The sequence below is a fragment of the Cladophialophora psammophila genome, assembly GCF_000585535.1.
Source record: "Cladophialophora psammophila CBS 110553 chromosome Unknown aczJe-supercont1.27, whole genome shotgun sequence".
Classification (NCBI taxonomy): Eukaryota; Fungi; Ascomycota; class Eurotiomycetes; order Chaetothyriales; family Herpotrichiellaceae; genus Cladophialophora; species Cladophialophora psammophila.
Window position 1 is genome coordinate 147,300 of NW_006912948.1, and position 26,174 is coordinate 173,473.

The 26,174-nt window shown below is 49.3% G+C and overlaps 14 protein-coding genes across 14 annotated transcripts; 6 read left to right on the forward strand and 8 right to left on the reverse strand.

Moving 5' to 3' along the window:
* Window positions 1-130: 130 nt before the first annotated feature.
* Window positions 131-628, forward strand: A1O5_11618 (uncharacterized protein; the record flags this gene model as incomplete). Its single annotated transcript, XM_007752190.1, has 2 exons — window positions 131-460; window positions 530-628. 2 exons carry the CDS (start codon window positions 131-133, stop codon window positions 626-628), a joined length of 429 nt encoding a protein of 142 aa, XP_007750380.1.
* Window positions 629-739: 111 nt separating this feature from the next.
* Window positions 740-1,469, reverse strand: A1O5_11619 (uncharacterized protein; the record flags this gene model as incomplete). Its single annotated transcript, XM_007752191.1, has 4 exons — window positions 740-976; window positions 1,030-1,115; window positions 1,180-1,215; window positions 1,274-1,469. 4 exons carry the CDS (start codon window positions 1,467-1,469, stop codon window positions 740-742), a joined length of 555 nt encoding a protein of 184 aa, XP_007750381.1.
* A 1,256-nt stretch (window positions 1,470-2,725) lies between these two features.
* Window positions 2,726-2,938, forward strand: A1O5_11620 (uncharacterized protein; the record flags this gene model as incomplete). The annotated part of the gene is made up of 1 exon (XM_007752192.1): window positions 2,726-2,938. The coding sequence occupies one exon, from the start codon at window positions 2,726-2,728 to the stop codon at window positions 2,936-2,938; it is 213 nt and encodes a 70-aa protein (XP_007750382.1).
* A 766-nt stretch (window positions 2,939-3,704) lies between these two features.
* On the reverse strand, window positions 3,705-4,586 carry A1O5_11621 (uncharacterized protein; the record flags this gene model as incomplete). Its single annotated transcript, XM_007752193.1, has 1 exon — window positions 3,705-4,586. The coding sequence occupies one exon, from the start codon at window positions 4,584-4,586 to the stop codon at window positions 3,705-3,707; it is 882 nt and encodes a 293-aa protein (XP_007750383.1).
* A 59-nt stretch (window positions 4,587-4,645) lies between these two features.
* On the reverse strand, window positions 4,646-5,191 carry A1O5_11622 (uncharacterized protein; the record flags this gene model as incomplete). Its single annotated transcript, XM_007752194.1, has 1 exon — window positions 4,646-5,191. One exon carries the CDS (start codon window positions 5,189-5,191, stop codon window positions 4,646-4,648), a length of 546 nt encoding a protein of 181 aa, XP_007750384.1.
* Window positions 5,192-5,808: 617 nt separating this feature from the next.
* On the reverse strand, window positions 5,809-6,840 carry A1O5_11623 (uncharacterized protein; the record flags this gene model as incomplete). The annotated part of the gene is made up of 1 exon (XM_007752195.1): window positions 5,809-6,840. The coding sequence occupies one exon, from the start codon at window positions 6,838-6,840 to the stop codon at window positions 5,809-5,811; it is 1,032 nt and encodes a 343-aa protein (XP_007750385.1).
* A 689-nt stretch (window positions 6,841-7,529) lies between these two features.
* A1O5_11624 (uncharacterized protein) lies at window positions 7,530-8,634 on the reverse strand (the record flags this gene model as incomplete). The annotated part of the gene is made up of 6 exons (XM_007752196.1): window positions 7,530-7,707; window positions 7,775-7,827; window positions 7,877-7,907; window positions 8,011-8,109; window positions 8,160-8,535; window positions 8,586-8,634. 6 exons carry the CDS (start codon window positions 8,632-8,634, stop codon window positions 7,530-7,532), a joined length of 786 nt encoding a protein of 261 aa, XP_007750386.1.
* Window positions 8,635-9,106: 472 nt separating this feature from the next.
* A1O5_11625 (uncharacterized protein) lies at window positions 9,107-9,535 on the forward strand (the record flags this gene model as incomplete). Its single annotated transcript, XM_007752197.1, has 1 exon — window positions 9,107-9,535. One exon carries the CDS (start codon window positions 9,107-9,109, stop codon window positions 9,533-9,535), a length of 429 nt encoding a protein of 142 aa, XP_007750387.1.
* A 471-nt stretch (window positions 9,536-10,006) lies between these two features.
* On the reverse strand, window positions 10,007-12,288 carry A1O5_11626 (uncharacterized protein; the record flags this gene model as incomplete). The annotated part of the gene is made up of 10 exons (XM_007752198.1): window positions 10,007-10,378; window positions 10,433-10,452; window positions 10,517-10,829; window positions 10,880-11,061; window positions 11,122-11,193; window positions 11,247-11,483; window positions 11,539-11,683; window positions 11,748-11,935; window positions 11,999-12,080; window positions 12,142-12,288. The coding sequence occupies 10 exons, from the start codon at window positions 12,286-12,288 to the stop codon at window positions 10,007-10,009; spliced, it is 1,758 nt and encodes a 585-aa protein (XP_007750388.1).
* A 1,058-nt stretch (window positions 12,289-13,346) lies between these two features.
* Window positions 13,347-14,255, forward strand: A1O5_11627 (uncharacterized protein; the record flags this gene model as incomplete). Its single annotated transcript, XM_007752199.1, has 1 exon — window positions 13,347-14,255. The coding sequence occupies one exon, from the start codon at window positions 13,347-13,349 to the stop codon at window positions 14,253-14,255; it is 909 nt and encodes a 302-aa protein (XP_007750389.1).
* Window positions 14,256-14,676: 421 nt separating this feature from the next.
* On the forward strand, window positions 14,677-16,931 carry A1O5_11628 (uncharacterized protein; the record flags this gene model as incomplete). The annotated part of the gene is made up of 12 exons (XM_007752200.1): window positions 14,677-14,770; window positions 14,832-14,921; window positions 14,972-15,134; window positions 15,185-15,269; window positions 15,336-15,549; window positions 15,621-15,755; window positions 15,827-15,926; window positions 15,979-16,015; window positions 16,063-16,204; window positions 16,263-16,363; window positions 16,413-16,705; window positions 16,787-16,931. 12 exons carry the CDS (start codon window positions 14,677-14,679, stop codon window positions 16,929-16,931), a joined length of 1,599 nt encoding a protein of 532 aa, XP_007750390.1.
* A 656-nt stretch (window positions 16,932-17,587) lies between these two features.
* On the forward strand, window positions 17,588-20,896 carry A1O5_11629 (elongation factor 2; the record flags this gene model as incomplete). The annotated part of the gene is made up of 1 exon (XM_007752201.1): window positions 17,588-20,896. The coding sequence occupies one exon, from the start codon at window positions 17,588-17,590 to the stop codon at window positions 20,894-20,896; it is 3,309 nt and encodes a 1,102-aa protein (XP_007750391.1).
* A 1,372-nt stretch (window positions 20,897-22,268) lies between these two features.
* Window positions 22,269-24,515, reverse strand: A1O5_11630 (uncharacterized protein; the record flags this gene model as incomplete). Its single annotated transcript, XM_007752202.1, has 1 exon — window positions 22,269-24,515. One exon carries the CDS (start codon window positions 24,513-24,515, stop codon window positions 22,269-22,271), a length of 2,247 nt encoding a protein of 748 aa, XP_007750392.1.
* Window positions 24,516-25,220: 705 nt separating this feature from the next.
* A1O5_11631 (uncharacterized protein) lies at window positions 25,221-25,982 on the reverse strand (the record flags this gene model as incomplete). Its single annotated transcript, XM_007752203.1, has 3 exons — window positions 25,221-25,337; window positions 25,427-25,715; window positions 25,786-25,982. The coding sequence occupies 3 exons, from the start codon at window positions 25,980-25,982 to the stop codon at window positions 25,221-25,223; spliced, it is 603 nt and encodes a 200-aa protein (XP_007750393.1).
* Window positions 25,983-26,174: the final 192 nt, after the last annotated feature.

The window sequence follows — 26,174 nt, forward strand, 5'->3', positions numbered from 1 at the left end:
GCAAATACCATCTGGTCGTCCGATATCCCGGTGCCAACTGCACTGAGAGACTGGCTTGAGCAACTTTTCACAACGGTTGACTCGAAGAGCTCGGATTCTGGAGAACGTTTAGCTGCACTGTACACCCCTAATGCCACTGTCTTTGGCTTGCATGGAAAAGCTGAAGGATCTGAAGGTCAGAAGCTTTTTGCGTCAAAAGGTATCGTCCAACGGACTAACATTTCGGCTCAAAGCCATCAAACAGAGTCGTAAGACAGCTTGGGACACCATCAGTTCCCGTAAGCACGAGGTGCTGCAGGTTTATCCAGGGCAGAAGGACTACAGCGATCTCATGCTAATCGGTCGGCTCACTGCGGGACTGAAGAATGGCAATGAGGTGGTGACAGATTTCATCGCGCAAATTCATTTTCAAGGAGATACATCGAAGGATCCAAAAGGTACCCTGTACAAGGTCTGGGGAGTAAGTAAATAATTCTCTCTCCCAAGAAAGGAATACCTCAGAGGAATACTAATAGCATTCGAAGGATAGTGCACCTTGGATAAAAGCAATGCAGACCTGAACCAACTTAAGCGTATTGGTCAGGCCCAAGAACTGGAACGTAGAGCAACTTCAAACACCATCACTTAGTGAAGGGGGGTTTTTGAGTGTAGAGATCTCTATTGCCAATACATCACGTTACGATGTTGCTTCCATTGAACTGATCGCATAAGTGGATTATGGACATTAGAAGTGCACCTCTTAGATCTCTTTTTCGCCGCCGAGCTCTTCTCTCGTCTTGTTGTCCTCATTTTTCATCATTAAATGTTCTCCGGCGTCTTGACTGCAGGTAAAATCGGCTTTTTGGGTAGCGATGTTGGCGGGAAATGAGACGTGTTCCTGGATCCATTTCCAGACACCATCCTTCTTCCGCAGAAGACCGGTATAGCGGAATTTGAAGTTAAAGTCATGTCCGTCAGTGCTTACACCATAGTAATGCTGAAAAGATGGGTCAGTAAGAGCATCCACACACTAATGCCGATTAGACCAACCTGTTCCATATTGCAGAAACCAAAGTCTGGAGCGGTCGCAATGATTTCCATATCTTTATATCCAATGTGAGACTTCGCAAAGTATGCTAAAATGGTATTAAGCGAATCAAAACTTGTCCTCGCCTTCAGAGTGATAATGAAGTTACTCACGGCCGATATGGTAAAAATGGTCCACGAAGGCCCCGCCTTAGACAGTCAGCAACATACCTAGAGCAATAGTTGGAAAACCTGTAGGAAAACGTACGTGGAATGAGGCCCATCAAGTCATAGTACAAGACTTGCTCACCATCGTAGAATCCGGCACCTTCCTCTGGATTTGTCGCAAATCTATTGTCATTGAACTCCATCCAGTTTCGATAATGCTCAAAGATTTCTTCCTCTTCCTTCTTGAGCTCGGGTTTGTGATAGGCACTAATGGGAAAAGGTAATGTCGAGTGCATATTTTCAAGGGTTGTTAAATCACCCTTTATAGGCATAAAGCCGCAAGATTAGCTCACGATCTTGTATCGAACATACTTTCGTACCAAATAATGCCACTCCGAGTGGCCCTTCTTGCTTTGCACGTGCTCAGACATTTCTGCGCGTGCTGTTGAGAGCGACGATGATAGCAATTACCCAGTAGGGTTCCCAGCTAGGATCTTGGTGTTTGTTGTTTGTAGATGCCAAAACCACTGAGTTGTGTTAAGTAAGGGCATGATATTTAGTTTCGGGTCTCGGAGAAAACCCCGTGCGAGAGTCCCGGGAAAAAGCGCTAATGATCTAGTGACCCTTAACAAGACCATACTGCTCCGCTCGGATGATAAACAGCGGTACCGTTGGCCCAGCGGCTGGTTCACTAACATAATCCGAGCTCCCAGTGGCATCGGTGCCTTGATGAAGCCACCGGCATGACTCAAAGACACCGTGACGATTGATATTGCAGGGATTGAGACAATCACCAACATACTGAAGTTGCTTTGAGACGATCTTATTCTACAGCGACGCACAATGTTGGGAGGCGGCCTACTATGGCCCGTATCATCAGTCTGGACTTAGATGTCTACAGTAGCCTGGGAACTGAACTGCAAATGTCTGCAGTGTAGAGGTTTGCCAAGCCAATGCAAATACATTCAATGTTCCTTGAAAAATGGCCGATATTGCCTTTGCCCCCCCTCCACGACCCAGATCAGTGCCGCATTCAGGGCCAAAATGGTGAACGCAGATAACGCAGGCCCTCGCGAAATCTCCCCAGTACCGCCACGTAACTTGATCCTACTTGCAGAGCAAATGCCGAGGTCTGCGCCTACTAGGGCAAGTTTCCGGAATCCGGAGCCCCTTCTTCCCTTGGATATGTTACTAGCCTAATCAGGCAGGGTCTCTCGATATGGAGGTTTACCGCCTTTAACCCGATATCGTTATTTCCATCCCCGTTGACAATGAAGTATTGTGGACGGAAATCTTACAAACAAAAACGCACAGTTTGTCTCTTTCCAATTGTGAACCGCGAGCACCGCCGTCAAGGTGTGCGTACAACCAATCCTTTCAAGCCGGGAAAAGCCAGCCGCTCCGGCCAGACATTTAAATACAGCCGAAATAAGGATAAGTACCGGATATTGCGGCTCGAGCTCGTTTCGTAGCCTTGAATAGAGTCTACGGCTGATGTCCAGTGGCTATCACAAGGAGAACCGTCAGGTCTAGAAACTCAACATCATCGTAAATGGGCAGGTTCGAAGGAAAAGTTCCTTCCGTCACCGACGGTGCATTTGGCATGGGCCTTGCCGCCGTGGAGCTGCTGGCCCAAGAAAGCGCAAAAGTTGCTTTGGCGGATATCCAATGGGAGCTTGCACAGAAGAATGCAAAGTCGCTAAGTGATTCTGTCCTCCCATTTCACTTGAACGAGGGAGATGCAAATCTGCCAACGAAGCCATAATGTTTACAGAAGAGAAATTCGGCGGCCTTGATTTGGCAGCGAACGCAGCTGGAATCGAGGGCCGTTTGGGTAACTCGAAGACCAGGAGCCTCAGGACTTCCAGAATGTTATCGCAATAAATTTGACTGGGATTGCATATTGTCTAAAGCACTGAAATTAGCGGCCGTGAAGAAGTGAGGAGGAGGCGCGATCGTCAACATCTCCTGCAATTGTGGGCGACGAGAAAAGCCTTATCTGGGCATCTATTCAGCGTCGAAAGTAGGGTGCATCAGTCTGACCTCGGTCGCAGCTGTGGAGGCTGGACCTTATCCTACCCATGTCAACGCCATCTGCCTAGGTTACGTGGACACACCTCTGTTGGACGCCAGAATTGATCGAGAATGAGTAAGAGCCAATGGCAACTCGTATCGTAACTACTACCTTTGGCTCTTCGAGAAAGACTGCAAAATATCTGCGGCAAGGTTCTACCTCGACACGCTATTCGCAAAGAGTGCAATTGACTGGATGGAAGAATTGGCGACAGGAGGAAACAAGCGATGAATCACCCACTGGGTTTGTCTTGGTCTGATGGAAGAGGCAGAGGCATGTTATAGCCATGAAAAGGACTCGGAAACCTTTTTTATATGACAAGCAAAAGGGTTAGAATGGGAGACAGGCAACATCTAGTAGACCTGCTGTCGTAGACGTCACAGATAGAGATCTCCATTGGATATGGATATCTATTTCCCTCACGGATATCTCGAGTAGTGGCACACGAGCTGCTGGCTCATTTGACGACAACTTTTCGAATGTCGTTCATACCAAGCTCCATCACACGGGGAGCGAAAACGAGTTGAATCATCAAGTATCGTATGTCGTCGCTCAACCCCAACTGCAGGTCCAGAATCTTGCGTATCAACGCGAGAAGAATCCGAAGCGTGTTATAGCGAGCGCAGAACTTCATCCAATCTAGGTCAATCATACGACCTCCGCACTTGTTGTAGTGTTCCACAAAGTCGTCCCACTCCATGTGGCGAGATACATGCGATTGAAAATAGGCCAAGTCCTGCTCGGGAGCCCCAAACTCTGCACATTCCCAATCGAGCACTCCAGTAACGCTGTCATCGTCCCCTATGAGAACATTGTGGAAGTTGAAGTCCCCATGGCAGAGAACAGGGCTGTTAGTGCATTTCGGGATATTGTTCTCGAGCCATCGGAAGAGCCAGGTCACATATGGGGACGGCAAATGCTCAACTTTTCCGGTATATTCTCGCAACTCTTTCATTTTGCGATGATAACACTGTTCCACTGTCTCGTTCAGGACAGACTCCACCCCGCAATCTTTGATAAAGTCCCGATAACTTTCCAACGGTGTGTTATGAAGCTTAGCCAGCACGTCGGCGAGCCGCAGCAATACTTCTGTTTGCAGGGTTACGTGTTCAAAATAGCTTCCTGGAATACGACCAGGTAGCCGCTCCATCGTATAGAATGTATCATCTAGGCCTCCTGGTGATACCGCCAGATCGATTGGGCGAGGGCATGGAAATCCTGCTGCCTGTAGGCAATGCAGGAGGGTGAATTCGTGAGGCAACTCAAGAAAAGGGGCGGCCACTGTTGGATTGCTCTTGCGTACGACAAGTTGCTCAGAGCGTCCATTCTCATGCTGCATCGTGCAGAAAAAGACTTCGTTGGAGTACCCGCCCGCTACTGCGGCGAACTCTGTAATTTTCACACCCTCTTGCCGCCGATCGCGAGAAAAGCCTGTAGATACTCTTTGTTCAACTTCTGCGGCTGATTCTCTTTCGAGGATTTTTGATCACCGCAATTGAATTTGTTGACTGGCTCAACCTCTGAATTTTGTGTTGCTAACATGTAGTCCACCTCCCACTCTGCGGCCGTCCTCATTAGCGACTCGACTTGGGGATCAGTCCTTGGAGAAAGCCGGGCCAGCAGTAGGTCTAGATCTTGCGACAATCGGGCATAGATCTCGGCAAGAGGATCAAAGCCAGCAGCATAGTCAATGGGGCCAGAATCTCCAGGGGGTTCAACGTCACCCAGCGCCTCTGCAATTTGCGAGTAGAGTTGTCTTCCGGTGTTGATTGTCTCGATAAGCTGGTCAATGGCAGGCCCTTCTCGTTTGAGCACTTCAGTCAAAGCCATGCGCACAAGACTGAGGCTCTCCTTAGCCTTCTGAGAACTGATTTCTGGCAGAATATCTTCGTTGAGAGCTTGTAACGCCAAGCTCACATATCGAGCCGTGGAGTTAATCTTCATTTTAGCGTCCTGTTTGTGCTTGTAAACCCAAGGCTGATAATGCTGGTTGCATTGAGTTTGGCAAAGTTTTGTGGGGTGATATAAATATTTGGGCCTCCTGAGTCCGGGCAAAGGTCACACGACAGAAGCCGAGATGGTGCCGGTCAGTGCTGCAAGGGCCGATAGATCCAGGTCTGCAAAATCTGTATTTCAGCACCTAGTCACAGCAATGAAAAATCTTGCTAAGAGTCGGAACTCGATTCGCCATGGGATGATGATTGCCGACCACATCTAAGCGGAATGTCTGAGTGTAGTGCATTGACAGGTGCTTGGCTACATATTCTAAATGAGGCAGTCTTCTCAGATGAGGATTTCAGAGGGAAGACACACGAGCGAAGGCATTATAAGGGAAACCTCTCCTGTACTCTGACAAATATTTCACTCCAGTGTGACCTCCAGAGCCCTGTCTTCTCCTGTCTCTTCCAGCGTGGCCGCATCAGTCTGTCAAACTCGGAAGTTGAAAAATTCATTTCTCTCGATGAAATGGTTGCGATGGATGCGGTGTCTCAAGCACATAGTAAGGTCTTCTTTTAGGAGGCAGAGAATGCCCAGTGAGCCAACGTTATCAGCTCTGTCCATCAATTCACCGGCTTACCCCTGCTGAACCGCTGGAACTTCGCATACCACGCTTCTTGGTAGGCACAATACGCCAGTCTTCCTGCCTCGTCCCTCCACTTATAGACGGCATCGACGAATATGTTGTTCGCCCACGAAGGGATATGTGCCATTGCAATAGCTTCCCCCCAATAGCGGTAAACTTTCCCCTCGCTATCTTCAGCCTCAATCTCTTGTTCGGTAGCGGCAAATAATTTTGGATGAAATTTCGTGACTTTTCGCTTGATCTTGACAATGTTGCGTATAGATCCGTTGTCGTCCACCATCCATGCAAAGTAGAATGATGGCTTCTTCTGGTCCACGGTAAACACGTCCTTCCATCGAGGGTTGGTTTCAGGCGCTTCGTAACCTATTTGGCAAAACGAAAACTTGCCATCGAAGCACATCGGTGACCAGCCCACTGGAGGATAATCGACCTCCTCCTCTGTGCGGATCTGTCTCCAAGACCTGTCTCGCACAGGGTAACAGTCAACGTCGTAGTCTGTCCCGTTTAGAGTCAACTTTCCTATGCAGTGCATGAACTGTTCGCTGCCGCCTGGTTTCTTGTCTGCCTCGGTGTCTCTATCCTCTCCAGGCATGACGTGGCCTCGAGGCAGGAGGGGGGTTACTGCCGTTTGGATGACGTCGAACTGTGTCTTGCCATCTTTGCTCTTGTAAGATAGCCGAAATTTCTCTCCTGGTTTGAGAACCTCCATTTTGAGGCCCAGGTAGGTCGTGAGAATATTATCCTTAAAGCTCGACCAAGGCATTGTGTTCATAAAGTTCAGATGCTCGATATCCAATGGTTTCTCATTGTCCAGGCCTTGGAAAAGACCAACACCCCCGGCGCATAGCGGGAAAGCTGGCTGATAACGGAAGTAGACAAAGGCGCCTATGGCTGCCTCCGGCACGCTGAATCCGAAATAATGAGTGTGAACAGTGTGCGGATGCCAGGTTTCCTCTTTTGAAGGCAATGGTAGCCACAGATCTGATTCTGGGGGTGGCAGATTCGACATCTTGCTGCGTTTCGAAAGTATCGCGGCCTCCCAAATAGATGTCTGTAATCAACAACCCCTCTCATCGCAACTGCAATCGGATACGGCCCTTATCTGTTAGTGGAAGCTCCATCATCGCCGAACACTGAATAAAATCTCATGATAAGTAATAACCAGAAGGTAACTCATCGTTCGCTCACGATCAAGCAAATCCGGATGATAGCAGGAGCGCCGGCGAGTAGAAGATCGGACCCATTCTGTTCGTCAGTACTGGCTCTTCCTGGTGGCATTGCTGGGCCGTGATTGTGGCAGGCCGGATGGAATAGGCTTAGCCGAATCCTTCTCATTCCGACGACCTGCCCGCAAGACCATCCACATTCATCACAGAAGGGCACAAGGTAAATGTGGGTGTCAATGTCATCTGAGTTTCAACATCATTTAGCTAAAGTTCATCGGGGTCGTTCTAAATACAAGTTGGAAATAATTTATTTCTTTCACATAGCGTCTATGAAGAAAGGTCGCCGACTGCGATGCCACTAGTTATTGGATCAAGAAGCTCAAAATGGCAAACTTGTCGACGGATCTGGGTAGATCTGGAATAAACGGCTGGGATCAGAAGAGACTTTGAGTGTGGTGATCATTGACTTGTAAAACCCCTGCATCTGAGTTTAGCCATTGAATGAGACAACACCAGAGAGCGCGTTTAACACCTACCCATCCACAACCAAATTGGCTCCAGACATATAGCTACTCATCGGGGACACTAGGAATGAAATAGCCTCAGCTATCTCTGATGGCTCCGCAAATCGCCCCATTGGAACCTTCTTCAACTCATCCTGCATGACGCCTTGTTGAACGGCAGCCTTGAAGGCCGGAGTGTTTACAAATCTTTCGAATTTCATCATTTAAAATTAGCTGCCATTCGAATGGTTCAAAGAGCGCGGAGCTGGCCTACCCTGGGCAAATGGCATTGATGCGTATACCATCTTTCGCATAGGAGTTTGCGTCCTGGTATGTGTCAGTTGAGTGATGCGTACGAGGTTGGACATCAACTTACCATTTTCGTCATACCCAACACTCCATGCTTACTAAGTAGTATGAACACAAGTACGAGGTAAGCGACGGCCCATCGCGCCCTGATGCATAACTCGTAGAAGGAGCAAGAGAAGTAGCTGAGGAGTACTGACTCACCAGGCGATATAAGGCGGAGCCGGTGTTGTCCCAGACGGGGCAACATGTCCATAAGTGGAGGATAAATTGACAATCACACCTCGGCTTCGGGTTTCAGGGCTACAAGAGAGCTTCAGATTCTGTAGAGCAATTCAAGGACCTGTGATTACCTTTGCCCTCGTGGCTCCTGTCGCAACATTTGCCTAATCTCCTCTCTCTGTGCTATCCAGAGACCAATAAGATCAAGATCGACAACTTTGCGATAGTCCTCCACGCCCATCTCAGATGTGGCACAAATTGGTCCGCCGATCCCGACGTTGTTCACGGCGATGTTGATCTGCCCAAATGTTTTGGTGACTTTTTGGACGGCGTCCACGATCGCCTTCTCGTTGGAGAGGTCAGCCTGTATTTCAAGCACTTCTACATTGTCGTTTAGTTCGAAAATCAGCTTTCTGGTTGCTGCCATTCCGGCAGTGTCGATGTCCAGGAGTGCAAGTTGCTTGATACCATGACGGACAAACGCGAGGCTTGTTGCTCTTCCGATACCTTTGATTTCGGATGTCAGCAATTTTCACGCGCCTCATGAATGAGCATACCGGAGCCTGCTCCAGATACTAGGGCAACGCCCTCTAAAAGATCTGACATGATAGATAGAAGTTGGTTTAAGTATTACACCTATAGAATGTCGTCTTACTTTTCTCAGGACGACTTGTTCAAATTTGAACTTGGCATGTGTTTGCCGTGACTACACGGCAAACGCATTTCTAGAGAGTGGAGATTGCCGAGTACTCACAGACTGGAGGCCCGGATTGTTACGAAAGTTCGGCCCCTAATCCACTAGGCTTCGGAGAAGACTCAGTAATGATCTCCGGCGCAAGGTGGTCACCTTGTCAATATCTCCAGGTTTGTCGTAACCAAGTCAAACCTTAAGAATCGCCATACCATTCTAGCCTTATTTTGTCGACCGAGGAAAGTCCCCCGCCATCACCTCTGTCAATCAAGTGTCAGCCAGCAACGCTTATCTCGTGTGTAACCAAAGTCAATAAAACAAAAGAAGAGATTACATATTCTGGCATACCCCAAAGGTTTTCAGGCCAATCCTACGTATCAGACCGACATGGCACGGACTGTGATTCGGATCGAGGAAGACATTTTGGACCACCCAGTGGAACAAGTCTGGAGCCTAGTCTCCAGCTTCGGCGCGATACAAGCCTGGATGCGGTCTATCAAATGGTGCACAATCAGTGGCCAGGGTGTCGGAACTGTTCGCACTGTAATGTCCATGGCTGGAGTGCAAGAAGAGATCCTTGAAGTACTCGATAATGACGCTCACTGTATTTCCTATCGCATAAAGGACAACCCGTTCCTTCCCATGAAGGGTGGCTTTGGCAATTGGAAACTGGAAAGCATCGGAGGAGGAAAAACAAAAGTTACTTGGATTGCAGATGCAGAAGAGATCAACACTGATGGAGTGGCCGCAATAGCCCCAATCTATGAAGGATTCATGAAGGAAAGCATAGCTGGCTTGAAGAAAGCACTGAGTTAGACGGCAACGGGGAACTATACTTTGTATATCAGCTTCAACGCCTGAGGCCGGTCTTTGCTGGCCCAAGTTTAAACACTTCCTCATCGTGCAAAGCGGACAGTTCTTGAAATTATGGACAGCGTTATCAGCTTCATGCAACATCCATTGTTGCTCCGTCTCGAATAACTGTGTAAACCTTGAAAGAGATGTCACTACGAATTCAGTGGTATGGATATCAGGCAATTCTCCTCACAGAAGACTCTTAATTTCATTGAAACTGACTCATCGATCTTATCACTAAATGATCACCTCGTTGTTGAGTTAGCTCTTGAGTATCTGGAAAAACTCCTCCTGCTGAGGGAATATATCCCTATACACACAAAGCCTTTCTCCAAGATGTTGCACTGGTACGCGTAGCAACCGGGCCACCATGCACAGTTCGATTCCTCATATGCAATGCCAGATTAATTTGTGTTACCTTCCCCTGGTGCTTTACGGCTCTGAACGTGATATAGTGGTTTCTTTGCTGTGATGGCCCACATGTTGCAGCTTGCGAGCGACATCAGGCGTCATGCGCTCTGCCAATTTTTTCGAGTCAAGCAACAAGGCTGCCACTGTTGCGCAACATCCAAAAGCAATGCTCACCAAGTAGATAAGTTGAAATGCGTTCTCGTATGAGCGAAGTGCAGCGGTGGTAGCTGCTTCTATAACTGCTGGCGTCACGCCGGAGATTTTCTCGAGTGCAGGAAGATTGCCACCCGAAAGGGCTGTTAGGAAACCGACGACAGACTTTGGCGGGAGGCCTGCTTCCAGAATGGCCGGAACAACCCATTTTTTGACGTTAGATGCTACTCTATTTTGTAACTACGATCTGTCAGCTTCATAGGCTCTCATGGGATTCTCAATTCCGATACTCACAATTGTCACAAAGACCGAATCTACATATAGTCTCCGTCAGCTATGCCAGTCATGATCAAAATAGCTCACCAAGTTGAAACTTACCTGCAAGGACCGAACAACCACTTCTCAAGGTATATTCCACTCCATTGGCTAAGCCAATATCCTCGGGCTTAACCATAAGAGGGGCGCCGGCTAGAGTAAGCACCTCCATGTATCCAATCATGGTGCTAGAGATCAAGCTGAACACGATAGCGCGGTCCTGGTTCTCCTTCGTAACAGCACTCATACCGCCAGTAAATGTTGTAAACAACACACAGACAATGACTAGCTGCCATTTCAAGGATACCCACTTTTGGGTCCATTTCGAAAGAGATCCAACAAACTGGCCGAAGATGGCGCCTGCCGTTAAAGTACACTTTTCAGCCGTCAGCTCCAGTAGTGGCCCATGTCTAGAGGCTTACTTACACTCATCCAGCCGGTGGTTTGAACGGACTTCCCATAGACGGCGGAAATTTGTTGCGGATATACAATATTTAGAGCGTAAAATATCATGGATCCAACACTGGCGACGATCGACAAAGCCACATAGTTCCTGTTTCGGAAGAGGTAGAGGGGCATCAAAGGTTCTTTCAATGGAGCGAACCGTTCTGATCAATCGTCAGGCAACCTCTCCGTACCAAAAGAACGAAGACAAAGCATGGACCTACCGAACAATACAAAGACGATAAGGCCAATTCCTCCCACGACCATAGTCGAGATTACCTCACCAGAATGCCACGCTGGTTGAAAAGTGTCAATATTGTTCGCGGAATGCACAGGTTGTCGAACTTACGATATTTCTGCCCACCCCACGAGATCCCGAGAATGATCGACGTCACACTGCCAGTAAATATTATAACACCTCCAAAATCAAGGTTTATCACAGTCGTGCGTTTTGATAAAGTAGTATGTAGCTGGTGGAAATTTGGCGGGAAGTAGAAAAACAGCTGCAGGAGGCCGGCTGTGCCAGACATCATGGCACTAAAATAGTACACCCAGCGCCACGAGGCATTGTCCACCATCACTCGAGCTAGAAGAAAACCCCGTTAACTCGTGTGCCGCAGGCCGTGAGCGATTCTACATACCTAGGCCTGGCCCAATGGTAGCGAGCGGAGCCAGTAGTGCGAATGTGAGCCCGAGTGCCGTATTTCTATTCTGATTTGATACCATCTCACCAAAGATGACAGGCATAGTCTGCTGGATACCAGTTCCAACACCCGCTATCGCGCTCTGCAAAAAGAAGAGATCCATGGTCAGCAAATTGAATTCCCACACACACGAGGCACAAACTTACACCCGCAATCAAAGTATCAATCTTCTTAGCTCGACCATTGACGATATACCCGACGAAGGCGAGAGCATTGGCTCCAATGAAAATCCAGCGGCGACCAAATATGTCCCCAAATCGGCCAGCTAGAGTGAACGTCACCGTCTGGCATAGAACAAAGATGAGAAGGATCCATATGTAGCCTGGAGTCGGACCTGCGTTGGTGAAGAATGTTAATTATTACATGTGCATCTCGGAGATCTCGTAGGGTCTAATACCTAGATCTTCATTAATGATGGTAATAACATTTGCCGCCATGACATAGCCAAGAAATGCTCCTTGGAACGAGATGGCCATCGACTGTGGTAGGCGAGTCAGCTACTGTCTGGTACTGAGAAGGGCCGGCCCAGAGGCGACGTACGAGGAAAGACCCAATAAATTGCGGGCTTCTGTAGTAATTTTTGGGTAGATTGTCTCCGCGTGCTGCAGGTGACACTTTGTCCATGAACTCTTCGGCTTCAATGTGTTCGTGGGTGTTCTGCAGGTCATCCTTCTCAATTGTATCCATCGTGTTTGCCAAACCTGTCGCCTTCTCCGTTTGTTGCTATAGGGTTCAAGGTCTGACTTTGGCCGGGCAGGGCGCCCATATCGTGTAATGTATATGTCAACGAGACATGCGCGAAATTTTAATCAAGCAGTTCGCCTCCGTTCCATCCCAAAGTAGTCGGGGTTCAGTTCTCACACGCCGTGAGTGGCTGCAAACGACCCCAGTGTCCCGAAGTTTGCATCAGATATTCCGGGGCATGCCCGATCAGGAAGACACAGCAAGTTCCGGGAATTTTCGAGGGAGTTGGGTTTTACCAAGACTGGAGATTGGACCCCTGGGTTCCAATTATCGGTCAACATAATCCGTTAGCCCTGCACCCTTTCAAATTTCAATCATCTTCTCTTTCAGACCGGAGATTGACATGATGGGACAACTCCAGATTAGAACATGTTGACTGAGCGCCTCAAGGCTGCCGCTTCCAACCGGCTCCTCACTCTACCAGATGCCTATTTCTAAGGAAGAAGATGTGCAAGCGATATCGTAGCCATTGTTGTGTGAACAGAACATAAAAGCTGAATCGCCCATTCAAAGTGTCTTGCTGTTGTGCAATGGCTCTAGGACACAGACAGCATAACTGTGACCATTGCGACAGCCATGGATTTCCTCAGAATGGCGCGGGAGTCGACATTCGTGTCCGGGCCCCAGCTACTCCGGAAACCTTATTCAGCCTGCTCGGTAAAAAGGGTCTCCGCAGCTCTGACCAGATGAAGTTAGTTGTTTATAGAGCCGGCCTAATTAGGCTTAGGCGACTTAGTCTTGGCACTGTGGTAACTTGCCAGCCGTTTAAACCCTCTTTGCTGCTCCAGATACTCCCGTAGATCTTTTCAATCAAACAACCTTTTCATTGCCCCAATCAATTCAACAATTTTAAATGCTCTATAACTGGTCTTTCTTCCAGGTGGCCCTCTGCGAAGGAGGCAAACAGAATTTCTGACTACTTTTTTGCTCGGAAATGTAGATGCTGCGCCTCGGCTAACTGAATTATTCAAAGTCGAGCAAAATTCCATACGACATCGAAAATGGCCGAGGCAACTCGAGGTCTCTCATTCGAGAACCGAACAGTCATCGTTACTGGTGCTGGTGGCAGTATAGGCAGGCCACTCTGCCTCGCTTTTGCTAAAGCCGGTGCCAACGTGATCGCTAACGATTACGGCTGTTCTGCAGCAGGGCAAGGCTCGTCGGGAGCTTCGGCGGAGCAGTTAGTAGCTGAAATTGCGGCACAAGGACTATCGGCCGTGGCGGATACCCACAACGTTGCTACAGATGCTGATAAAATCGTTGAGTTGGCAATTGAAAGATTTCAACGCCTTGATATTATTGTCAATAATGCGGGGATCATCACATATGGCCCAGTAGAGGCCCAAGAGCCCGGGGATATCAAACGAGTGCTTGAGGTCAATGCACTCGGCGCGATGGCGCTTTGTCATTACGCCTGGCCACATATGCAGAAGCAGAAATACGGGCGGATCATCAACTTTACCTCCGACTCCGTCTTTGGAATGCCTTCCAGTGCTGGATATGTGCTGTCCCGCGGCGCCATGCTTGGGGTTACCAAGACGCTAGCTTTAGAGGGACAGCCACACAACATACTTGTGAACACAATCGGTCCTTCAGCCTATTCACGCATGGTTTCAGATGTGATCCAAGATCTACCACCGGATCAGCAGGAGGGGTTCAAGCGCGCCTTTACTGGTGAATCCAATATTCCGCCGCTTCTCGCTCTAGCAAGTGAAGAGAACACATACACGGGCCAGATCTGGACCTCCGGGAACTACGCTATGGGTCGCACAATCCTTGGAACTGTGAAGGAAGTTAAACGACTTCGTACAGCGCGCGACTGTCTATCAGCGATGACAGAACTGATGGATAAGAGCAGGGCATGGATAGAACCTCAAAGCATTCAGGAGTTTCTGAACTTCAGAGCTTGAACTAGGTGGCCGACATGTAGTGGTGCAAATGTACACTCGTTATCCATTGATTATCACATACTCGCCAACTCACTTCTTACCTCTTGTGCCAAGCCTCTCAAGAGTTGGCGTAGAAGTCGCCGAGATCACTTCCTGTGTCCCGAATTTCGCCTTCAGGCAGGCGGGAGACTGTCGGGTAACGGGCTTAAGAAGAAATCTGTGATTCAGAGAGCACTTCCGAAATGCATCGCCTAAGTAAAAGCCCCAAAAAATGCGGAGTTTCGGATTTCGGAGTTGGACGGTAGTCACAGCTTTGTTGTTTCATTTCTACAGCCCTCCCTTGCAATTACCACCAGGGTTTTGTTAGGGCTCATACCTATTATTACCACGATTTCAACTTGCGAAGTGATTGACTATTAACTCATAACGGAATTCGCGCGCAATGGGGCTTTACTGGATGGTGTTCGCCATGGTTGGCGTTATTTCGATTTTCAGAGTGCTCTGGTATGGTAGGCGGCCTAAAGGGTATCCTCCTGGTACAGCTCCTGTCTAATACCTAATGTGGCAAACCTCTTATTGACTGGGATTGAAAAACAGGCCCTCCTACCTTGCCAATTATTGGAAATCTTCATCTGTTCCCCCGGAACGGTGTTCTTCATGAGAAGTTCAAAGAATGGGCAGACCAATGTCAGGATCCGTTCAGTGCTCTCACCCAATATCACTACTTACGGGTTTAGATGGACCAATCGTTAGCCTTAAGCTTGGTACCCAAACACTGATCCTTTTGAACGATGAAATGGCGGTCAAGGAACTCTTGGACAAACGAAGTCAAAATACGTCGGCGAGGATGGATATGTTCCTGAGTGAGTTTGGAGGCCATAACCAGATTTTGATGCGCAGGTAGGTTTCCCTTGCGAACCCGTCAGCCTCACAGTTGACACATACTTTAGCAACGACGAAACCTGGAGACGTCAGCGAAGAATGTATCATCAAAATCTCAACAGCCAACAAGCAGACATCTATGTGCCATATCAGGTAACGCACGTCTTAGACAATTTCAATAACGGCCTTCCACCCATGAGCTAACCTACGTGAGGACAGTCTTTTGAGACGACACAGCTCCTACGAGACATTTTGAACAGCCCGGAAAAATTCGAAGACCACATCAAGCGCTACACAACTAGTGTTGGATATACAATTGCGTATGGGATGCGCGTAAGATCTATTGAAGAGAAAAAAGCAGCTAGAACAATGTTCGAGGTGAGGACAGAAAACATCGCTTGCTCTGCTGCCTCGTTAACTAATGAACACGGAAGTGGACAACAGGCCAGGTTCGAGCTGGGATGGGATTAGCTATTACTGACTGGTGGCCGTTCCTTCGCCCAGTATTCCGAATGCTACCCAACAGTGTTATACCTTTCTTGAAAGAGATTGAGAGATTGAACCGTGTGGAGTCCGATTTGTGGGACGAGCAATACCAGATCTGCCGACGCAGAATTGAATCCGGCCATGTTAGACCTAGTATGTTGTTTCACAGCGATTACTTCGGATTATAATTCCAGTCACAAAGCGCTTTCTAATGCCCATGGTAGGCTTTTGCAGAGATATGATCGTCACAAATACTGTGAAAGCCGACTACCTGTCCGAGAGAGAGCTTAAATTCAATGCCGGTCACGCATGGGCTGGCGCAAGGTACTCATTGTGAACCTATCTCTCGAATCTGGTAACGCTGACAAGGAGATAGTGACACTCAATTCAACACGCTTTGGTTTTTTGTCAAGGTCTGAGTCTCACGAGCGTTGCCGTAGAGCTATGCTAATCGCTGAAGCAGGCCATGATTCTGTACCCAGAATGTCAGAAAAGAGCGCAAGAAGAGATTGACAGCGTAGTGGGAGCCAGCACCCTCCCCCAATGGTCCGACTGGACTGCTCTTAGGTACACGCGCAGTATATTGAAGGAGACTTTGCGATGTATGCTTAAACTTTGCGGAAGACTTTTACCGGTAACTCTACTTACAATTGTGTCCAGTCTATCCGGCTACCATTACCGGAGGTATGCCTCATGCAGTGACCAAAGACGACACATATCTAGGATATCTTATCCCAGCAGGAGCGGGGCTGGTCAATAATGTCCGTTGACCTCATTCATTCCATTTCTGACAGAAATAACCCAAGATAGGTCTGGACCTTGAACAATCGTGTCGAGAACCCTCGAAAATTCGATCCCAGTCGCCATATCGACGATTCTCGGAGTACGATGGAATCAGCTATTCAAGCAGATGCTACCAAGCGTGACCACTTCACCTTTGGAGCTGGTCGTCGTATCTGTCCGGGCACCCATGTCGCAGACCGCGGATTGTTCATTGCCATTTCGAGACTCCTGTGGGCGTTCAACTTCGAAAGAATCCTTGGTGAGGCTCTTGAACAAGACGATTTCGAACCAGGTTTCATCACCTCGCCGAGGCCCTTTAGGTAAGCAAGCTCTCCGCAGCATGAGGGGGTCTATGAGATTGTGGCCTTTGACAAACAGACCTGAGCTAATCATACATTTAGATGCAAGATAACGCCTCGTAACGAGGCTAAACGGACTAAGATTAGTGAGATCTGGGAGCAATCCGAGAACTTCCTCGACGAGAATGGCGACTACATCCAAGAGTTCTACGATCGCATGGTTCGTGGTCAAGCTGTTACTGCCTAACTAAAACTTTGAACGGGTTGCTAGGAATCAGAATCTTCTTTAGCTTTTGACATTCACATCTCTTTATCCGACAGGTATAGCCTCGTCTGGCCAGAACGGCGATCGGGCAGTAATTCTTGAATCCGGCATTGACCGTCGCCTCAGCAAAGAGCGCAAAGAGCAAGAAGGGATTTAGAGGTTCTCTGGGAGCCTTGGGATTAATCAAGTCGGTTCTCGCATTTTCGGTCAGATTAGGACAATATATTACTGTGTGACCGGAACTGTTCTGCGATGTCATGTGGGATGAAACGTCCAAGAATGATTGATTACTAACAGAGTTTTCCGTATTTGGTAAAGTGGGGGCCATCCTTTTGTGGGGTATGCCGCTTTTTAGCTAGGGTAGTTTATAATCGGCTAACTTTCCTAGCCGGAAGCGGGGCGAGCTGCAAGCAGTTTTTTACTCTGTTTGGCAAGTGCGCCGAACATTGTTAGGCTCCTCGGGCTGCACTGTGCGTCATACCCTCCATTCTCTGTGCGTCTCTCAGCGCTGAAGGCAGAATCCCACAGCGCCTGGACCATCCACACGATCCTAAGAGTAAGGGACCAAGGGTATTGATTTTGTTCGCAGTCGCAGCTTTGATCTTCTTATTTGGTCTCTTCTAGCAGGCCATAGAAAAATGCCCCCGATCCCACCGTCGCGCCTGGTCGCGCTTCAAGCCAACCCACAGAACATCCGCAACATCTGCATTCTCGCGCACGTTGATCATGGCAAAACATCTCTTACGGACTCACTGATCGCTACCAATGGGATCATCTCGCCGAAGATGGCGGGGAAGGTCCGCTACCTGGACTCGAGACCTGACGAGCAAATACGTGGAATTACCATGGAGAGCAGTGCCATCAGCCTGTACTTCAGTATGATACGCAGACAAAAGGAAGACCAAAAGCCAAAACAGGAGGAATACCTGATAAATCTGATAGACAGTCCTGGACACATCGACTTTTCGTCAGAGGTCAGCACGGCCTCAAGGTTGTGTGATGCCGCAGTTGTTCTGGTTGATGCTGTCGAAGGTGTGTGTTCACAGACCGTCACAGTGCTTCGACAGGTATGGATAGAGAAACTGAAACCTTTACTCGTCATCAACAAGATTGACAGACTCGTAACTGAACTGAAAATGACTCCATCCGAAGCATACTCACACCTTGAGAGAGTCTTAGAGGGGGTAAATGCCGTCATAGGAGGCTTCTTTCAAGGCGAGCGCATGGAAGAACATCTCATGTGGAGAGAAAAACTTGACCAGGAAAGGGCGGCTAAAGAGCAACAGAAACAGGATGCCATGAGCGAGACCGTCTCGGAGGCTGACTTGGATCAACAGTTCGAAGAGCGAGATGACGAGGATCTATATTTTGCTCCCGAGAAGAACAATGTCATCTTCGCCAGCGCAATAGATGGATGGGCTTTCACTGTCCGCCAATTTGCGAGCATTTATGAGAAGAAGCTAGGTATCAAAAGATCCCTTCTTGAAAAAGTCCTCTGGGGTGATTTCTATTTGGATCCAAAGACCAAAAAGGTGCTCGGTCAGAAACATCTGAAAGGAAGGAATCTGAAACCGATCTTTGTGCAACTTGTTTTGGAGCCTATATGGCAAGCCTACGATGCCACGGTTGGCATAAACGGAGGCCGGGGTGATCCGGCTTTATTGGAGAAGATAACGAGGTCGTTGTCTATCAATTTGCCCGCCCATATCACAAGGTCGAGGGATTCCAAAGCCATCTTACAAGCTGTCTTCTCCTCATGGCTACCACTGTCAACAGCCCTTCTTGTCTCTGTCATTGAATACTTACCAAGCCCTCCCAGCGCCCAGGCAAGTCGGTTACCCGAAATGATCGAGGATCTGGTCAGTTCAAAGAGCATCGACCAGTCTCTGAAAGATTCCATGATCAATTTCGACACCTCTGACTCTGCACCTGTTGTCGCGTACGTGAGTAAGATGGTAGCGATTCCCGAGAGTGAACTCCCCTCCAAGAGACGGAAACTCGGCGCCACCTTGACAGCAGATGAAGCCAGGGAGCTCGCCCGACAGAAGCGTGCGGAAATCGCCAAAGCACAGGCTGAAGCGGAAGGCGCGACCAATGTGGACAGCATAACCAATGGGCTAAACGCGACAAGGATCGGAGACGGTAATGGGGAGAGGACCGCGCCTGAGCAACCAGAAGACCCGGAACATTTAATTGGCTTTGCCAGACTTTATTCTGGGTCACTCTCTGTCGGAGACGAAGTCTACGTTTTGCCACCCAAGTTCAATCCAGCTTTCCCTCATGCTTCTCCAGAACCGAAAAAGGTGCCCATCACGGCTCTTTATCTCCTCATGGGCCGATCGTTAGAGTCACTGGACAAGGTACCAGCAGGGGTGGTCTTTGGCATCGAAGGGCTGGAAGGCCACATTCTCAAGACCGGCACATTATGCTCGCAGATAGAAGGAGCTATCAATCTGGCCGGTGCTTCAACGCTCAGTCAGCCCATCGTCAGGGTCGCTCTGGAACCCACGAACCCAATGGATCTGAACAAGATGATCAAGGGACTGAAACTGCTCGAACAAAGCGACCCGTGTGCCGTCTACGAGCAGATGGAGAGTGGAGAACATGTCATCTTGACCGCGGGGGAGCTGCATCTCGAAAGGTGCCTCAAGGATTTACGAGAGCGATTTGCAAAATGTGACATTCAGCCTGGTGAACCGATCGTACCATATCGAGAAACAATCGTGAAAGCGGAAGAAATGGAACCTCCGAAGAACAAAGATCTCCCGAGGGGAACAGCAATCGCGGTCACTGCGTCAAAGACTGTATCTGTCAGATTGAGAGTTCGACCTCTGCCACAAAATGTAACAGAGTTTCTTATCAACCATGGAGCGTCTATCAGGAGGCTCTACGCAGAAAAGCAGGCTCAGGAGGAAGAGACAACGAAAGACGTCGACAGAGCGGACGAAGCCGGCCTTGTCAACGACACTGGTAGCAATGAAAGAAGCAACCTCTCCCTCCAAGAATTTCGAAAACAACTGAAAGCAGAATTCGACGATGTCAAAGAGGACAAAGAAGTCTGGGCAAAAGTTGTACCAAGGATATGCAGTTTTGGTCCTCGAAGAGTTGGTCCGAATCTTTTCATCGACGCCACGGGAGAACAAACTTGTAAGCGATTTTTGTTTGAGCAGCATGAAATCACGGAAGGCGGAGAAGATACAAATGGGACGAAGAGCAGCACCGACGGCGTTGAAAACTCGACACCAAAGCAAGATTTCTCGGACACAATAGCATACGCGTTCCAGCTCGCAACGTCCCAAGGCCCGCTCTGTCGTGAATCGATGCAAGGTGTCGCCGTCTTCCTTGAAGAGATCAGCCAGCAGCAACAGCAACAACAGCCCACCGCCAGCGCCGAGCCTTCGTCCAATGGCGACACTGCATCATCCGCGGCAGTTGAATCAGGCCGCCTCACCGGCGAACTCATAACGTCCGCGCGTGAAGCGATCCGCTCCGCCTTCCTGGACTGGTCCCCGCGCATCCTGCTGGCAATGTACAGCTGCACCATCCAAGCCACCCCCGAAGTGCTAGGCCGCGTCTACTCCGTCCTCACGCGCCGCCGTGGATCAATCCTCTCCGAGGCCCTCCTCGAAGGCACCCCGTACTTCACTATCAGCGCGAAATTACCCGTTGCCGAATCTTTCGGGTTCAGCGAGGAAATACGCAAGAGAACATCTGGCCTCGCACAGCCGATGTTACAATTTGTCGGGTTTGAATTGGTCGACGACGTCGATCCGTTCTGGGTACCGAGAAGCGAAGAAGAGCTGGAAGACTTGGGTGTCCACGGGGAGAGGGAGAATGTGGCAAAACGGTATGTGGACGGGGTGCGGAGGAGAAAGGGACTGCTCGTCAGGGGAACGAGGGGTGTAGGAAGAGACGCAGAGAAGCAAAAGACTCTGAAGACGAATTAGACAATTGATGAATGATATTTGTTGGTATGTCAGACAGAGATAGAGAGAACTGAGAAGGCTCCGACTAGAAATAGATGCAACTTCGGCGAAGTATCTTGTCTCGAAACGCAGATCATGGGTCCCAATGTCCCGCTTCTGTAATTTTCATCTGTGTTGCAACTCCATTATTCCCTTCAGAGGCGAGGCCCTGGATCATGATGACGCCGATACCTATTTCTGCTTGATCACTCATATCCTCTCGTCCAAATACCCAAATGTCCAACCACAAAAGCACAAACGTTCGTGAACTTTGGGCGAAGTAGTAGGCGAGGCTGTTTGCTTTTTGCCGATAGCGAGCATCTTGACGCAACGCTGCTTCCCGCTTCTCTCGCACCGTTCGGAAGACTGCATCTTGAGCTCCGTCATTAGATGGGGGGTTCTTGCGTTTACAGGCGGGTTCTACCGGCGTCAGAACGCAGAATCGGCTACTATGTATGCACCAAGTCTTTTGGCTATCATACGGCTCTTGACATCTCTACAGACAACAGAAGGATGCAAATTTGAGAAATACCTTGCACCACCAACACCACCAAGATTGAGGAATTCATGAGAAAGTACCAATTTGTCGGACAGAGACTGGAAATCTTATTTTCCTGGTCTGTGGAGCGTCGCATATTCAACTCAGCCTCGCTTGGAATAGAGAACTGGAGCGGGTAACAGCGCCAAAGCAATACGTATAACTGTCCGCTGTTTTCCCGGGGCTTTATCGATGCGCATTTGGCTTTGGATGAGATCTGAGATCCCCTATTCACGGGTCCAAGAAGGCGGGCGGTGAATATGATGGAATTAGAAAACGGTTCGGCCGGATATTGCCTGGATACTTGCAACTGGGGTGTCAGCTTCGGTCCCGTCAAGCAACACTGGCTTATGCGCCGCGTGCTTGCAAAGGTCATGTTCCTCATCTTCAACGAGTATGGTGTGGTGGTTTTGCCGACTGCGGCGTGTTCAAAAGATAACGCCAGCGGGAAAGGCATAGCTGGATTTCGACATATCGCATCGACAACCGCCATCGAGGTCAATTGCATGCTGTTCAAAACGGAATATCGAGTTCCACCGCTTGCAGGGCGCTGGCATCTTCAAAAGCTACCCTCTGAAGCCTTCAGCAGGATCGGTTGCCGGTCGTCGACCACGACCTAGAGTTCTTCCATGAAGGCACTGGACAAGTCATCACAGCGGGATGTCCATACCATATCACAATATTCGACATTCCACGATCGACCTCGTTTCGGAAGACGGAAACGCATGAGAAAGACGCGATTAAACCGCGAGATGTTTGAGCAGAGCAGGGGCGTCCGTCAGCATGACTCTTTTTGTTCTTTGCGTGCTAGACAGCCTAGTTTTCGTGTTCCATCCGCGTTCCGTTGCTGGCTCGAGATGGTGTCAAGCGACCTTTTTGCTCAACATGGCGCGTTGACAGGTATTCATGCCAATGGGTGCACTTCAGTGTGTCTGGATGCTCCTTCCCGAGAACCTTCTCCATCGCCGGCAACACTTCCTCCCACTTCTTCTTTGCCTCGTCGTACAGCTCGAGCTTGTATAGTGCCACAGCTAAATCATAGATGCATCTCAGTGTAGCTGAATACTCCTTCCCCAACGTCTTCTCCATCGTTGGCAACACCTCCTCGAACATCTCCTTCGCCTCGTTATACTGCTCGAGGTTATATAACGCTGTGGCTAGATTTGTCGTAGTTATCAGTGTGAGTAGATGCTCCTTCCCAAGAACCTTCTCCATCGTTGCAAACGCTTCCTGAAACATCACCATCGCCTCTTCGTTCTGCCCTAATTCGAGGAGTACTGCGGCTAGGTTATGCATACTTCTCAATGTGTCTGGATGTTCCTTCCCAAGGACTCTCTGCTGTGCCTGTAGTACCTCTTGAAGCATTTTGACTGCCGCCTCCTCCTTTCCTAGTCTGCTTAGTACGGCGGCTAAGTTGCTAATACAAAATAACGTATCGGGGTCATCTTTTCCTTGTAGCTTCTCCCTTAGCATCAATACCTCCCGTAACATCTTCTCTGCCTCTTCAATTTTTCCGAGACCATTAAGCGTCATAGCCAGGTTGTCCATACTGCTCAATTTGAAGGGATGATTCGCTCCTGGCGCTTTCTCTCTTGCTTGTAACACATCTCGATGTATCTTTTCTGCCTCTTCATACTTACCTAGGCTGTTTAATGTGTGGCCCAAGTTGTGCATGCTGTTCAGTGTGAAGGCATGCTCTGCTCCTAGCACCCTCTTGGTCGTCTCCACCACTTGCCGTTCCAGCTCCTCTGCCTTCTGGCTATGGCCTTGGGCGCTGAGCACGGCCCCAAGCTCTCCCCCCAGCAACGCGGTACTTATTTCATCCGCGTGCATTTCCTGAACTAAATTTCTGTAGTCGATGTTCATCTCTAACAAATGCGCGATCAAATGTCGCCGGAAGGAAGGGCGTCCCATCTCGCGATTAGTCTGGTACACCGCTGCCAGGAGAAACAACAACGTCCATCGTCTCCAGGCCGCCTTGCTGTCTTCTCCAGCCTTCCTCGCACGCCATTGCACCAGACTGTGCATTGTCGTTGCCTTCCACTCGCCCCCTGACTGTCGAAGCAACCCATAACGCATCAGCGGTTGTGTTGCTTGTCGGTAGTAAAAGTCGTCCCTCCCGTTATCGTGGTTTATCATTTGTTGAAGCCAGTCGGGCATACCGTTGTCAGAAAACCGTACCTGGCTGATTATGTCGCGCCACCCACCACTAGCAAGTCGAAACATCTCCTCCTCCATCTGTCCTCGGTCAAATTGAGCAAGAAAAGTTAGCATTTGGTTCGCGTGACTTTGCGGGACTTGTTTCTCAATCGCCGCCAAGCTTGTATCCCATACAGTCCACACCGTCATCTGATAAAATGAGAGACGCAGGAACGGCTTCCCTCGTAGAAGTTCATCCTGATGACGCTCGAAGTCAGGCAGATATTGTCGGAAGACGCTGCACAGCGCTTCAGATCTCATCACATTCGTGTCGTTGCGGTCATGTTGCTGCAGCTGGTCACTGAGATAGAGTCCGGCTAGTTCTACCGCCAGGGCCAGGCATCCAAGCCGATCAGCAACCTCGTTACAAAGACCATCCACTTCGTCCAACTCTTGCTCATTCTCGACCCCCGCGGCTAGGCGTATCTGCTGCTTCAGCAGGGTCCGAGCTTCTTCCCTGCTCATCTCTCTTGCCTCGACGAATTTGCAGGATCCTCCGAGAAAACTTGGAGTCTGCCGATGCTGACTCGTCACAATCACATGCCCCCGAGTGCCTCGTGGGATAATTTCATCAATTCGCCACGAAGTGTCATCCGCATTGTCAATGATCACCAGCCATCGAGGGTCCCCTTCATCCCGCTCAGAGAACCAGCGGCACATGCCAGCCACAACAGGAAGGGTCTGTATTTCTATGTCGGAGGTCGGGGAATTGAGGAATGTCAATCCCAGTGCGGCTGCTATTCGTTGAAAACTCATCTGAACTGTCTCCTCTGTTCGAGCATCGATCCAAAAAGCGGGGTTATAACATCCACGAGTCTCTTCGGCGTAATTCAGTGCCAGCTGCGTTTTGCTCACCGCTCCCATTCCGCGAACGACAACTGCTTGGAAACCATCAACAAGCTTGTCGACTTCTGCACCCCTGTCATCAAAAGACACTTGTAATGCTTCATGAATTTGCTGGGAAAGTTCTTCCCGAGCTGTATATGTTCGTACCCGACCTGGGGGTACGGAATATATCTGTTGGAGTGGAGGTGGGAGGATATTCACTGGAGTGTCACAAATGAGCACGTATTCCGCTGTCCGCGTCCCAAACTTTTTCAGGCCAGAATGATCGGCGGGTCCAGACCGATGTTGTGGACATTTTGAGAGGTCTCGTAGTACTTTGCTGACTGCTCATTGACACACTATAGGTTTGTCCAATTAGCACTGGCCACCACTACCCTCAGAATCTCTCACGCTTACAAACTTGCTCCATTGAAAGAATCCGACATCAACCAGGCGGGTAGGACGCTCTTCGAAGAAATTGTATACCCGAACATTCCGTCCGGTCATACACGTAACATGAAGGTCTTGGAGGTGTAACGAGTCATACGTTATCTCATCGGGAAGCGATTGGTTCGATCCTAGAGGGCGTAGAAACCATGCAACCCACAATCCTAGCTGAGTAAAACTGGATCCTCGATGTGGTGTCCCGAGAAAAACGATTCCTCTGGTCCGATAACGATGTCTTGATAATGAGGGGCATTCTTCGCCCGTATGAGAGCCTACCACAATAAGCACCGCGGGCAATTAAACAGGAGTTACGACATGATAGAAAGTAAGGAAAGGAGGTTTGGTCTTTCCTGCCTGTTTCACGAGCAGGCCGCCGTAGCTGTATGCCACAAAAACCAGACCGCGTGCGTTTTCCTGTTGGGCCGGTGTTAGCATCTGTCACACCAATCTAGAATGGGATCAAAGATCCCGCATCATGTGCACTCCCTCATATTTCGCCATACCTCCTCGCTGTGATGAATTCGGCCTCGAAGGTGGTGGAGCATATTTCCCGCCAGATTCCACAGCCTTGTCTGGACCGCGCCGCATTGCCAGTATGAATCGTGATTGTAGAAGAAGATCCGTGTTTTGCGGCGCACTGTCGGAGGGAGATCATCGATCAGGAGGTCCATGACCCAACACACTAAATCATCGGTGACATCCTCTGAGCGATGCTGCTCTCCGGCATCGCATGAGCGTCGTGCTTGCCATGTGCTGTCTGGGTTTGATCCCAATCCATGAACGAAGATGATACTGAAGGAATGAGATCGTCAATCTCAATTTCGCCTGTCATAGCATCCTGTCTAAGACTTTTCCTACTCACTCGACTCCATCCCTCCGCAGCTGCATTCCCAGTTGTTGCCCAGAACCATCCACTTGGACCACCCCGAACTTGGACCCCGGGGCTTGACCAGGTTGTTGTCGAGACGGGATACCTCTTGTTAGCTGGTAATAGACTAGAAGAGTGACTAGTAAGATGACGGCGGCCCATCCCGCCGCGGATGCTGTGGGCCACGACATTGGCAGTGAAGAGAGAAATATTAACTCAATGGGTCCCCTGGCAAACGCATCTTTGGGTTCGTTGCCAAGCCCACTAGCCTCACTAGCCCAAGGCTGCAGCCTCGCTGTTCCTCGCCAGCCACATCCCTTGCCAGGCCGTGCAAATTCTTCTGCCACGTTCAATTGATCAGTTTGTGCGGAACAGAAAATGAA